Consider the following 12,557-nt stretch of genomic DNA (forward strand, 5'->3'; position numbering starts at 1 on the left):
TGCAGGGCAGGGCTGGAGTGGGGGCCCTGGGCTGACTTTATTGCTCTGCTATTGCTGCCTTGAAATTCTGAATACGTTTTTAAAACAAACGCACCATCCTTTCATTTTGCCCTGAGCTCCACAGACGATATAGCTGGTCCTGAAGTGGGGCAGAGGATCATTCTGACTTGGAGTCAGACGCTAGCGATGCAGGCTTCTACTGGGTGGAGGCCCAGGAGCTCAGGAGCCTTCGGTGGGAGTGTGCCCATTGGCAGCGCATCCCTGGAGATGGACGGACAATTTCCACATCGCCTTTGCCCCTGTGCACGCTCCCTCTGGCTACCGTCATAAATGACCACAAACTGGGTGGCTTAAAACAACAGAAATGTATTTGCTCATGGTTCTGGAGCCCAGAAGTCCACACTCCAGGGGTCAGCAGGGCCGCACCCTCATGAAGGCTCCAGGGAGGGTCTGCTTCATGCCTTCTCTTGAGTTTCTAGTGTTGCCACCGACCCTTGGCGTGTCACTCCAGTCTCGGCCTCTGCCAACATGGGGTGATCATGGGGTGTCTAGGTCTAGGGCCCTTCTCCTCTTCTTCTTCTTCTTCTTTCTTGTTTTTTTAAGACAGGGTCTTGCTCTGTCATCCAGGCTGGAGTGGAGTGGCACTATCTCAGCTCTGCAACCTACACCTCCCAGGCTCAAGCGATCCTCCCACCTCAGCCTCCTGAGTAGCTGCGACTACAGGTGTGCACCACAACACCTGGCTAATTAAAAAAAAAATTTTTTGGGCCAGGTGCAGTTGTTCACGCCTGTAATCCCAGTGATTTGGGAGGCCGAGGCAGGCGAACCACTTGAGGTCAGGAGATCGAGACCAGCCTGGCCAACATGGTGAAACCTTGTCTCTACTAAAAATAAAGAATTAGCTGGGCATTGTGGCATGCACCTGTGATCCCAGATACTCAGAAGGCTGAGGCAGGAGAATTGCTTGAACCCGGGAGACAAAGGTTGCAGTGAGCCAAGATTGTGCCATTGCACTGCAGCCTGGGAGACAAGAGCAAGACTCTGTCTCAAAAAAAAAAATTTTTTTTAGCAGATTTTAGCAGAGACAAGGTCTCACTGTGTTGCCCAGGCTGGTCTCAAACTCCTGAGCTCAAGCAATCTGCCCGCCTTGGCCTTTCAAAGTGTGGGATTACAGGCCTGAGCCACTGCACCCAGCCCTTCTCCTCTTGTTATAAGGGCACCCATCCCTGGACTAGGGCCCACCCTAATGACCTCAACTTGATTACGCTGGCAGAGACTTATTCCCAAATGAGGTGCTATTTACAGGTACTGGGGGTCAAGGCTTCAGCATTCTTTAGCTGGGGGCCACAATCAGTGACACCCTGACTCGCAAGCCTCAATCACCTGTTCCAGTGAGAAACAGGACTGAGATCAGAAGGAATGAGGCAGAGCTGCCCTCGGCTGGTTCTCCTCTCCTCCTCACCTGCCCACCCGGGCCTCTGCGCCCGTCACTGTCCTCTCCAGCTGTTCTTCCTTCGGGGCAAGGAGACTCAGCAGAAGGGTACGAGTGGCCTGGCCCTGTGGGGAGCTGCAGACAGGCCTGTGGGTGCTTTGGATAACTACTGCGCCTGTCAACTCTCCTTGGTAGTCTAGGGTTCAAAGCCCAGGTCCATTCTAGAAGTCTGCTTCCAAGCGCTAAGGAAGCTTCAATAGTTACTGGGAAAACCACAGGGGTCAAAGGTCCGTCGAGTTATTTCCCGGATCCGAGTTTGACGTCTTTTCCCCGCCGCTTGCGGTGGTTGTGACCGAACTTTGAGTTTTGGAACAGGTCACATGGCTTTGAAATCACGGTCCATTCACCTGGTGCTGCTTTGGCTTCAGGCTCTTCCTTCTGCCCAGCTCCATCCCACCCAGCAGCCCGCAGAGAAAGGAGGCAGCTGGCACCACACTGGGCTTTGGAGACACTGCGGGGACTGTGGACCCCACCCTGCTGCACGGAGCTCCTGCAAAAGCAAACCTGAGAACCTTGGTGAGTACTTCCGGAGACCCGGCTCCTGGGACGGCTTGTGGCGCTGCTCCTGCACACACGACTCTCCAACGATCATTTTCCATGTTTTATTTTTATCTTTTAGTTTTTGAGATGGAGTCTCACTCTGTCACCCAGGCTGGAGTGCAATGATGCAATCTCAGCTTACTGCAACCTCCGCCTCCCAGGTTCAAGCAATTGTCCTGCCTCAGCTTCTCAAGTAGCTGGGACTACAGGCACCCGTCACCATGCCTGGTTAATTTTTGTATTTTTAGTAGAGACGGGGTTCCGCCATGTTGGTCAGGCTAGTCTCAAACTCCTGACCTCAGATGATCTGCCCGCCTTGGCCTCCCAAAGTGCTGGGATTACAGGCATGAGCCACTGCGCCCAGCCCATTTTCCATTTTTCAGATGACAGGTGTTGATTTGCTCTGATTTTCAAGTATTTTTAGCATACAGATCCCTGCAAGAGGCATCTGTCTCCAGTGGTCCAGTCTCTCATTCCAAATGAAAAGAATCAAGTCACAGGAATTCATGGGTCTGTGAGGAATCGCTCCCACCTGTGCCCAGGAGATTAACAAAGGCGGTGGCTGCAGCTCTGTGAGCAGTGGAGAAAAATTAGGCACAACCTGATATCCTCCCACAGGAGCGTAAGTCCACTGTGGTTATTCATATCATTGAATCCAGTGCACAGTTTAAAGGACCGTGCATGTATCAAGCTGCATGTATCAGTATGAGAAACCTCAGAAGCCGTACAGCCTTGCACAGAACGATAGTTTCTGTGAAGTTCCAGCTAACACTGAAGGCACTGTTGAGGTAAAGCTGCTGTCTGCATGAAGTATCACGCAAAGATGCTATGTACTGTTTATACACACTTCCACTTGTAGGAAATGATTTTTAAAATATCATTTTTAGGCTGGAGTGTAATCCCAGCACTTTCAGAGGCTGAGGTAGACAGATCACCTGAGCCCAGAAGTTCGAGACCAGCCTGAGCAACATACGAAGATTCCATCTCTACAAAAATTAAAAATAAGCCAGGCATGGTGGCGCATGCCTGTGGTCTCAGCTACTTGAGAGGCTGAGGTGGGAGGATTGCTTGGGTCTGGGAGTTCAAGACTGCAGTGAGCCACGATCACGCTACTGCGTTCCAGCCTGGGCAACAGAGTGAGACCCTACCTCAAAAAAAAATCATTTTTAAATGATTTTAGAATGTCTGGCCAGAGAGGGAGGGAAGAGGGACTGAAGAGAACAAAAAGGTGCCATCTGCCTCGCGTTTCCTTAAAAAGAAACCTGAAGTGCAGAATGTCAAGATGGTTGAATCCACACGGTAGGTATGTGGATATTTGTTATTTGCAGGGTATTTGTTATTTGCAGGATTTTTTAATATGCTGAAAACAGTGCACAGTTTTAAAACATTTTAAAATTATTTAGATGGATTAATGGGCTAATGGCCTTATGTTGATGCCAGAGAGGGGCTCAGGCAGGGGCACAGTGGGGGACACAGCTCATCTCTCGCTGGGATGGGAGGCTGGGCAGGTGACGGCTGAGGACCTCCAACAGCTCTTAGAGTCTGCACTAGCCAGCATGTCCCCTGAAGAGCAGGTGTTCCAGGCTGTAACGGCGACCTGCTTTGTGTATTCTGTCCAGACAGACCTGGGCTTGGGACATCAGCCCTGGTGGCGGCCCCAGATCAGCTGCAGCTCAGCCCTTTCGGGGACCTGTCCACCCTCTGTCTGCCTCGCCATCTTTGGAAGCCCACACCCCCCGCAGCTGAGCAGTGCTGGCCGTTACTACCCTGAAGTGTCTTCTGCGAGGCACTTGTGCCCAGTGTCACTCCCCAGCACATTTCCCTCAAGTGGAGTCCTCTGCGCAGTCCTCTGTCTGCGCACTGTCCTGGGCCGCTGCAAACAAGGGACCACCTGCTGCGTAGATGAAAACAATGGAAACTTTTTCTTTGTTTTTTTAGACAGAGTCTTGCTCTGTCGCCCAGGCTGGAGTGCAGTGGCACGATCTCGGCTCTAGAGAAGCCGACAGTCTTGCTTCTAATGAAAATTACCTTTCATAAAGAACATATAAAGCAGCATTTCCAAAGTGCAGCACCCCTACTGTTATTTGTTTGTTTGTTTGTGTGTTTGTTTACCGGGACAGGGTCTCCCTCTGTCACCCAGGCTGGAGTGCAATGGCACAATCTCAGCTCACCACAACCTCTGTATCCCAGGCTCAAGTGATCCTCCTGCCTCAGCCTCCTAAGTAGCTGGGATTGCAGGTGCATACCACCATGCCTGACTAATTTTTGTATTTTTAGTAGAGACAGTGTTTCACCATATTTGCCAGGCTGGTCTCGAACTCCTAGGCTTGAGCAATCCTTCCCCCTTCGCCTCTCAAAGTGCTGGGATTATAGGCGTGAGCCAATACGCCTAGCCTACTACCATTATTTTAGATGAATTTCTAAAAAAAAAAAAAAGTATTTCTTTACTTTAATTTTTTAGAAAAAGCTGTAACTGACACAATAAAGTGTGATTTAGTGACTTTATTGCTTAGGATTGGGGTAGAGCAGGTGGGGCCGTGGCACTCAATCTTACACAGAGGGAGAAACCAGAATGGCAAATGGCCACTGGAATGCTTCCTCTGCCGTAAACATCTCAGGACTGTGGGTTCTGACTGGCAAAGAGTGCGCCTTGCTAATTTTACGATGGAGTTGATTTTAAAACGGTGTCACCCTGGCTATCCTGGGGTCATGCTTCCCTGACAACTCCACCCCCATGGCCACCCCTCCTAGGGTCCTCCCAGCGCCCAGCCATGGGGGAACTGTGCCGCAGGGACTCCGCACTCACGGCACTGGACGAGGAGACAGTGTGGGAGATGATGGAGAGCCACCGCCACAGGATCGTACGCTGCATCTGCCCCAGCCGCCTCACCCCCCACCTGCGCCAGGCCAAGGTGCTGTGCCAGCTGGACGAGGAGGAGGTGCTGCACAGCCCCAGGCTCACCAACAGCGCCATGCGGGCCGGTGAGTGCGGCTCCCTCTTCCCCACCTCTTCCAGCTTCCCGCGGCCCACATGGCTCCACTGTCTGCCTCTGTCTTCGGGGGGACTCTTCTCGTCCTGTCTCTTATAAAAACACTTGCTGTTGCATTTAGGGCCCACCTGGATAACCAGGATGATCTGATCTTGAAATCATTAACTTATATCTGCAAAGGCCCTTTTCCCAAAAAAGGTCATCTGGACGGGTTCCAGGTGGATGTGTCTTTGAAGGGGAACCACCATTCACACCACTACAGCTGTCTCTGGAGTCTGTTCTGATGGTCCGACTAGTGTTTATTCATTAAAAAATGGGGATGGTAATGGCTTTACTGTATACGGTTGTTAGGAGAAGCAAATGAGTTACTGTTTATAAAACAGTCACTGCAAAGCTGGGGCCATAGAAAACAGGCAGTAGGTGGTAGCTGTCAACATGATAATGTTCATACATGTTGGCGTACGAACCCCAAACACAGGAGAGATTGATGCACGCTGGTCATTCTGGCTGAGAGAGATGGGCTCTGGGCCCTGCACTCCAGCCTGGGCGACAGAGTGAGACTCCATCTCAAAAAAAAAAAAAAAAGGCCAGGCGCGGTGGCTCATGCCTGCAATTCCAGCACTTTGGTAGGCCAAGGCAGGCGGATCACGAGGCCGGGAGTCCGAGACCAGCCTGACCAACGTGGCAAAACCCCATCTCTACTAAAAATACAAAAATTAGCTGGGCGTGGTGGCACGCGCCTGTAATCCTAGCTACTCAGGAAGCTGAGGAAGGAGAATTGCTTGAATCTGGGAGGCGGAGGCTGCAGTGAGCTGAGATCACGCCACTGCAGTCCAGCCTGGGTGACAGAGTGAGACTCCATCTCAAAAAAAAAACAAAAGAAGTGGCCAACGCCAAAGTCCTCTGCAGAGCGATGGATTACTTTTGCCACCTTCCTGAAAACCAGGAGCAGAAAGTACAGTGACTTCCCCGTGGAGCAGCATGACATCCCTGGGGGGCAGTGTGTCTACCTGGGTGACCAGCACTATTGTCTTCTGGGTCAGCTTTTATAGAAGCGGACACTGCTCTTCTGCCACGTCACAGGCCAGGGCCTGACCCCCGTGTGCGACTTTTACCATCCAGATTGACATCACTAAGTCATCTCGCGCCCTAAAGTTCCTCTGTAAGGTGGACGTAGTAGTGACAATAACATATGTTACTTCCTCCCCTCATCCTAGTCCCATGTGGGGTTAAGAAGCAGGAACGTTTGTCTTGAGGCCAGCAGCGTGCCTGGTCTCGGTGCCGAGGGTGACCTGCCCTAACGCTCTGCCAGGCTCACCAGGTCTGCAGTTGACACCCAAGACGGTCAGGGAGGGTTGATGGAGCGTGGTAGCCTCGGCCAGCCTGGACCGACCATCAGCGTCCTCACCTTCTGTGCCACCGCCCAGCCTGGCAGGGCCAATGTAGCCTTAGCCCCTTGTAGGATCTGACCCTTCCTTGGCTGCTGTAACAAAATACCCAAGACTGGGTAATTTATAAACAACAGAAATGGATTTCTCACAGGGCTGGAGGCTGGGAAGTCCAAGATCGAGGCAGGTTCTGTGTCTGGTGAGGGCTGCTGTCTGTATCATAAATGGCGCACTCTCCATCATCGTGGTAGAAGGCGAAGACAAGCTCCCTTGAGCGCTAAATGCCACTGATGAGGATGGAGGGCCCTCAGGACTCATCACCTCCCAACAGCCCCACCACATTTTTTTTTTTTTTTTTTTTGAGACCGAGTTTCACTCTTCTCACCCAGGGTGTAGTGCAATGGTGCAATCTTGGCTTATTGCAACCTCTGCCTCCCAGGTTCAAGTGATTCTCCTGCCTCAGCCTCCCGAGTAGCTAGGATTACAGGAATCCGCCACCATTCCTGGATAATTGGATTTTTAGTGGTATTTGTATTTTAGTTTATTTATATTTTTAATTGAGATGGGATTTCACCATGTTGGCCAGGCTGGTCTTGAACTCCTGACCTCAGGTTATCTGCCTGCCTCAGCCTCTCAAAGTGCTGGGATTACAAGCATGAGGCACTATGTCCGGCCAGCCCCACCTCTTAAAACCATGTCATTGGGGATTAGGTTTCAACATAGGAATTTGGGGGAGGGGCAAACCTTCAGACCATAGGACAGAGCTATCAGGAGTCCTGAGTGAGGAGGTTGGCATGGGGTGGGACAGTGCTCCCTGTGTGGGAAGGGACAGGGTTGGAGGAGGGGAGAGGAGTTGTTTCCATCCTCTGAGAGGCCAGGGGTCTCCTCAGGGTGGTCCACACGGTACAGCCCATTACATGGGACGCTGGCCTGTGGGCACCTCAAGGCAGCTTCATCTGTTTCTCACCAGTGCCTGATACAGGCCCTGCCTCAGTGGGACCCTATTGAACTTAGGTGAATTTTAAAGCAATAGGCCAGGTGTGGTGGCTCACGCCTGTAATCCCAGTACTTTGGGAGGCCTAGGTGGGCGGATCACCTGAGGTTGGGAGTTTGAGACCAGCCTGACCAACATGGAGAAACCCTGTCTCTACTAAAAATACAAAATGAGCCAGGTGTGGTGGTGCATGCCTGTAATCCCAGCTACTCAGGAGGCTGAGACAGGAGAATCACTTGAACCCGGGAGGCGGAGGTTGTGGTGAGCCGAGATCACGCCACTGCACTCCAGCCTAGGCAACAAGAGCGAAAGTCCATCTCAAATAAAAATAAAGCAATGTGGATGTGGACCCCAGGCAGCCTTGTAGTGGAGACGTCTTAGTGCCGGGAGCGTTCAAGCTGGCACCCTCCGCCCTGGGAGAAGGCATCCCGGGGGTCTCGTGGCTCAGCCCCCTCATATCTGTCCCAGCTCATCCTCTAAAACAAGGCCTGCTGTTGGTGAGAAAACGCTCTTGGCTGATGTTCTGGGCAATGAGTCACTGCGTGTGGCTGGGCCAGCTTCACAGGTGTGACCCATGCAGGCCCACAGGCCCCGAGCTCAGCAGGCTGCAGCTGGGTTTAATGCTCCACGGTCACCATCTTGAAATTGTGAATAACTTTTGAACAAGGGGCCCCACAGCCTTTCATTTTGTGACGGGCCCTTGGCAAATGCTGTGGCTGGTCCTGCAAGGGGTGGTGCGTTCTTTCCCGTTTACATTGGTATAGATTAATATAAACGCTTCCTTTCTTTCCTTGCCTGGTGGGGAATGGATCAGAAAGCCAGGGCTGATGATAGAAAGCAGCAGAGAATCTCCAAGTGTAAGACATTAGTCAAAGGCCCGGCGTGGAGCCCACAGGTCCTTAGCGTTCGGAAGACGATTGCCTTCCCAGCCCACTCCAAGGAAGAATCAGTGCTGCCTGGCAGCAGCCTCCAGGTGTGTCTCCACAAAGGCCCAGCTTTCCTTTTTGCAAATCGATGACATCAATAATCCGTTACATGGCCTGCAGAGAAGCCCTCTGGCGGCCACTGTGGGGCCCTGTGGGCCTTATGCCTGCTCTTCCTGATCTGGTGGAGGCTCCGAGAGGAGCTAGGACAAGGGATGGTGCCCCTATACCACCCCACCCCCACATACTTGCCTGCAGAAGGCCACATGACCAGGATTATGGTGGGTGAGGGCCAGAGGGAAGGCCCAGGTGAGAGGGTGGAATGTGAACAGGCTGGTTATTTGCATGCCAGGGACAAGAGAGAAAAAAGCTCAGCATTAGCAGAGAAGACGGACTTCTGCAGTGGCACCTACAGCTGCTCCCTTGGCCTCCCAAACAACCCAGGTGTGATGTCGGGAACCGGGAATGCAGGCAACAGAGTGATTCCAGCTGCCTCACAAGGAAGAGGGTGTGTGGGAAGAGCAGAGCATCCGGGCTGGAAGCACTGTCAGAACCCTGCGTGCAGCCGGACACTCACTGTTCTTCCCCACGTGTGCTGGGCACCCGCCCTGCGTCAGGCTCTGTTCCAGGAGTTGGGTGAAACGGTGACTGAAATAGACAGAACTCCTGTCGGTGATGCCCACGTGAGAGAATATAATCAATGGACAATGCACCGCACATATTTAAAACGTGCAAATTGATCCGTTTTGACGTGTGAATGTCTGTGAACCAGCTCTACAGTTAAGATGGTGACCATCTCCATCACCCTCAAAGTTTCCTTCTCCTCTTTGGAATCCCCTCACTCCAGTCTCCAGCCACCCACTGAATGGAAACCACTGGTATGTTTTTTGTCAAAATATATTTCTTTGTATTTTATAGAATTTTGTATAAAGGGGAATTTTTTGGTCACACACTACTCAACATAATTTCTTTGAGATTTATCCATCAATAACTCATCCTTTTTAGTGGCTAAATGGTTTTCCGTTGTATGCAAATGCCACCATTTCTTTATCTGTCCTTTATGGATATCAGAATTGTTTTTGATTTTTTTGTTTGTTTGTTTAAAGACAGGGTCTTGGCTGCGCGTGTGGGCTCATGCCTGTAATCCCAGCACTTTGGGAGGCTGAGGCGGGCAGATCACCTGAGGTCAGGAGTTCACGGCTAGCCTGGCCAACATGGGGAAACCCCATCTCTACTAAAAATACAAAAATTAGCCGGGCGTGGTGGTGGGCGCCTGTAATCCCAGCTACTTGGGAGGCTGAGGCAGGAGAATTGCTTGAATCCAGGAGGCGGAGTTTGCTGTGAGCCGAGATCGTGCCATTGCACTCCAGCGTGGGCAACAGAGCGAGACTCCATCTCAAAAAACAAAACCAAACTAAAGCAGGGTCTTGCTCTGTCACCCAAGCAGGAGTGCAGTGGCACCATCATAGCTCACCATAGCCTCAACCTCATGGGTTTAAGTGATCCTCCCACCTCACCCTCCTGAGCAGCTGGGACTACAGGCATGCACCAACACATGTGGCTAATTTTTTAAATATTTTGTAGAGATGGTGTCTCACTGTGTTTCCCAGGCTGGTCTGGAACTCCTGGCCTCAAGTCATCCTCCTGCCTTGGCCTCTGAAAGTGCTGGGATTACAAACGTGGGCCATCACCCTCAGCCCCTCTCTGCAATTTTTGGCTATTATGAATAAAGCTGCTATGAGCAGTCATGGACAAGTCTTTGACATTATTTTGTTTCTCTTGGGCAAATAGCAAGGATGATGTGGTCAGTTCATATGGGGGGTAAACTATTCATTGTTTAAGAGGCTGCCAAACTGTTTCCAAATCGCTGCACCATTCTGCATTCCTCCCGACTGTGCAGGGGAGTTGGCAGGGGCTGCGTATCCGGGCCAGCATTGGCGTGGTCTGTTTCCTTTTAGCCATTCTAGTGACTGTGTATCTCACTGTGGCTCTTACACTCCCCTAATGACTATTGATGTTGAACATCTTTTCCCCCACTTATCTGTCATCCATCAATCTTCTTTGGTAAAGTGTCTGTTCGCCTCTTTTGCCCATGGTTAAACTGGGTCGTTCCTTATTATAGAGTTATAACATACGTCAATTTTCTAGTGCTGCCGTAACACATGACCACAGTTTGAGGGAATTAAAATAACACAGATGTATTTCATCACAGTTCCATAGGTCAGAAATTTGATACAAGGGCTCTCCTGGCTGAAATCAGGGTGTCAGCAGGGCTGCCTTCCTTTCCAGAAGCTCCAGGGGAGAATCCGTCTCCTTGCCCACATGGGCTACTGGCAGAATTGTTTCATGCAGTTGTAGCACTGAGGTCTGTGTTTCCCTTCTGTCAGCCAGAGGTCCTTCTCAGCCTACAGAGGCTTCCCCCATATCTTGGCTCATGCCTTTTTCAACCCCAGAAATGAGGGACTTGAGTCCCTGTCATGCCTGTCCTTCCTTCCATCACATCATTCTCTGACCAACCATAGCCAAAGAATAGTCTTGACTTTTAAGGGCTCATGAGATTAGATTGTGTCCACCTAGATAATCCAGGATCCCCCATCCAAGATCCTGCACTTACTTCTGCGAAGTCCCTATTGTCATGTAATGTGACATATTCACAAGGTCCAGAGATTTGGACCTGACAATATTTGAGGACAATTATTCTACCTACCACACAAAGCTTCCTTATTGGGCCAGTGTGGTGGCTCCTGCCTGTAATCCCAACACTGGGAGACCGGGACAGGAGTTCTTGAGCAGGAGTTAGAGACCAGCCTGGGCAACACAGCAAGACCCCATCTCTACAAAAAGCAAAAAATTAGGCCGGGCACAGTGACTCACGCCTGTAATCCCAGCACTTTGGGAGGCCGACGCAGGTGGATCACGAGGTCAGGAGATCGAGACCATCCTGGCTAACACGGTGAAACCCCGTCTCTACTAAAAATACAAATTAGCAGGGCGTGGTGGCGGCTGCCTGTAGTCCCAGCTACTCGGGAGGCTGGGGCAGGAGGATGGTGTGAACCCGGGAGGTGGAGCTTGCAGTGAGCGGAGATCATGCCACTGCACTCCAGCCTTTGCGACAGAGCGAGACTCTGTCTCAAAATAAATAAATTTTAAAACTAAAAATAAAAAAATAAAAAATTGGATGCATGCAGCAGCACATGCCTGTGGTTCCAGTTACTAAGGAGGCTCAGGTGGGAGGATTCCTGGATCTCAGGAGGTCGAGGCTGCTGTAAGCTATAATTGTGGCCACTGCACTCCAGTGTGGGTGACAGAGCTGGACTATCTCAAAACACACACACACACACACACACACACACACACACACACAACCAAAAATCATTATGCTTTCCCCATAAAACTGCTTAAGTGCCTTTGTTGGAAATCCATTGACCATAAATGTGTAGTCTTTCTGAACTTTCTACTGTTTTCCCTGGATCTACAACAGGTCTATATTTATGACTATACCACACTGCCTTTGCTACTGTCGCTTTATAATATTTCTTGGTATCAGGAGTAGCTTGGTGCACTTTTCCAAAGTTGTTTTGGCTATGCTAGATCTTTGTATTTTCATATAACTTCTAGAACTAGCTTGTCAATGTTTAGCCCTATCCCCACTCTCCCAAAAAAGGCTCCCTGATATTTTGGTTGGAATTGTGTTGAGTCTGTACATCAACCTGGGGAGAACTGATGTCTTAACAATATCGACTCTTCCAATCTGCTCAGTGTATCTCTCATTTATTTACATCTTTAATTCTCACAGCAACGTTTTGTAGCTTTCAATTACAGAGCTTGCTCATCTTTTGTCAAATATACCCCCAAGTATTTCATGTATTTGATGGTACTGTATATGGTGGTGTTTTCCAAATTTCCCATTCCAAGTGTTCATTCCTGGCATATAGGAATACAACTGACTCTTCTATATTGACTTTGTAGAATGCTACCTTCCCAAAACTCAATTATTAGTTCCAGTAGCTTTGTGGTAGACTCCTTAGGATTTTCTACATAGAGAAACATATAATCTGTGAAGAAAGCCTTCTTCTTTTCCACCCTGGAGGCCTATTCTTTCTCTTGCCTTGTTGCACTGGCCAGAATCCACAGTGTAATATATTGAACAGAAGGGAGAGGACACCTGTGCCTTGTTCCTGAGAGGGTTACTGAAAGCCCCAATTGCCACTGTGGATTTGTCTATTTCCC

The 12,557-nt window shown here is 50.3% G+C and overlaps 2 protein-coding genes across 4 annotated transcripts in view; both read left to right on the forward strand.

The window, feature by feature from the left end:
* LOC129137562 (uncharacterized) overlaps positions 1-1,991 on the forward strand; it is a 61,228-nt gene extending 59,237 nt beyond the window's left edge. Inside the window, exon 7 of the transcript XR_010153129.1 lies at positions 1,861-1,991. The gene's annotated coding sequence lies outside the window, so the exon portion shown is untranslated. The remainder of the gene's footprint in view (positions 1-1,860) is intronic.
* On the forward strand, positions 787-10,082 carry LOC129137561 (uncharacterized). 3 transcript variants are annotated; one of them, XR_008540234.1, is made up of 5 exons: positions 787-2,008; positions 4,784-5,014; positions 8,223-8,377; positions 8,680-9,205; positions 9,912-10,082. XR_008540234.1 is itself a non-coding variant. In XM_054670238.1 (4 exons), the coding sequence occupies exons 1-4, from the start codon at positions 1,813-1,815 to the stop codon at positions 8,965-8,967; spliced, it is 870 nt and encodes a 289-aa protein (XP_054526213.1). In that variant the 5' UTR covers positions 787-1,812; the 3' UTR covers positions 8,968-10,082. The 3 variants fall into 3 exon arrangements, 1 of the variants encoding a protein (XP_054526213.1); XR_010153128.1 differs by having other exon boundaries at positions 9,938-10,082; XM_054670238.1 differs by having other exon boundaries at positions 8,680-10,082.
* Positions 10,083-12,557: the final 2,475 nt, after the last annotated feature.

The sequence above is a fragment of the Pan troglodytes genome, chromosome 19 (assembly GCF_028858775.2).
Source record: "Pan troglodytes isolate AG18354 chromosome 19, NHGRI_mPanTro3-v2.0_pri, whole genome shotgun sequence".
In the NCBI taxonomy this organism is placed as follows: domain Eukaryota; kingdom Metazoa; phylum Chordata; class Mammalia; order Primates; family Hominidae; genus Pan; species Pan troglodytes.

Bases quoted from the DNA above. Each gene is read 5' to 3' on its own strand.
- LOC129137561 (XM_054670238.1), top strand. From the start codon at position 1,813: ATGGCTTTGAAATCACGGTCCATTCACCTGGTGCTGCTTTGGCTTCAG. The intron at 2,009-4,783 runs GTGAGTACTTCC...CACCCCTCCTAG, and splicing joins AAGCAAACCTGAGAACCTTG to GGTCCTCCCAGCGCCCAGCC. The intron at 5,015-8,222 runs GTGAGTGCGGCT...TGGATCAGAAAG, and splicing joins CAACAGCGCCATGCGGGCCG to CCAGGGCTGATGATAGAAAG.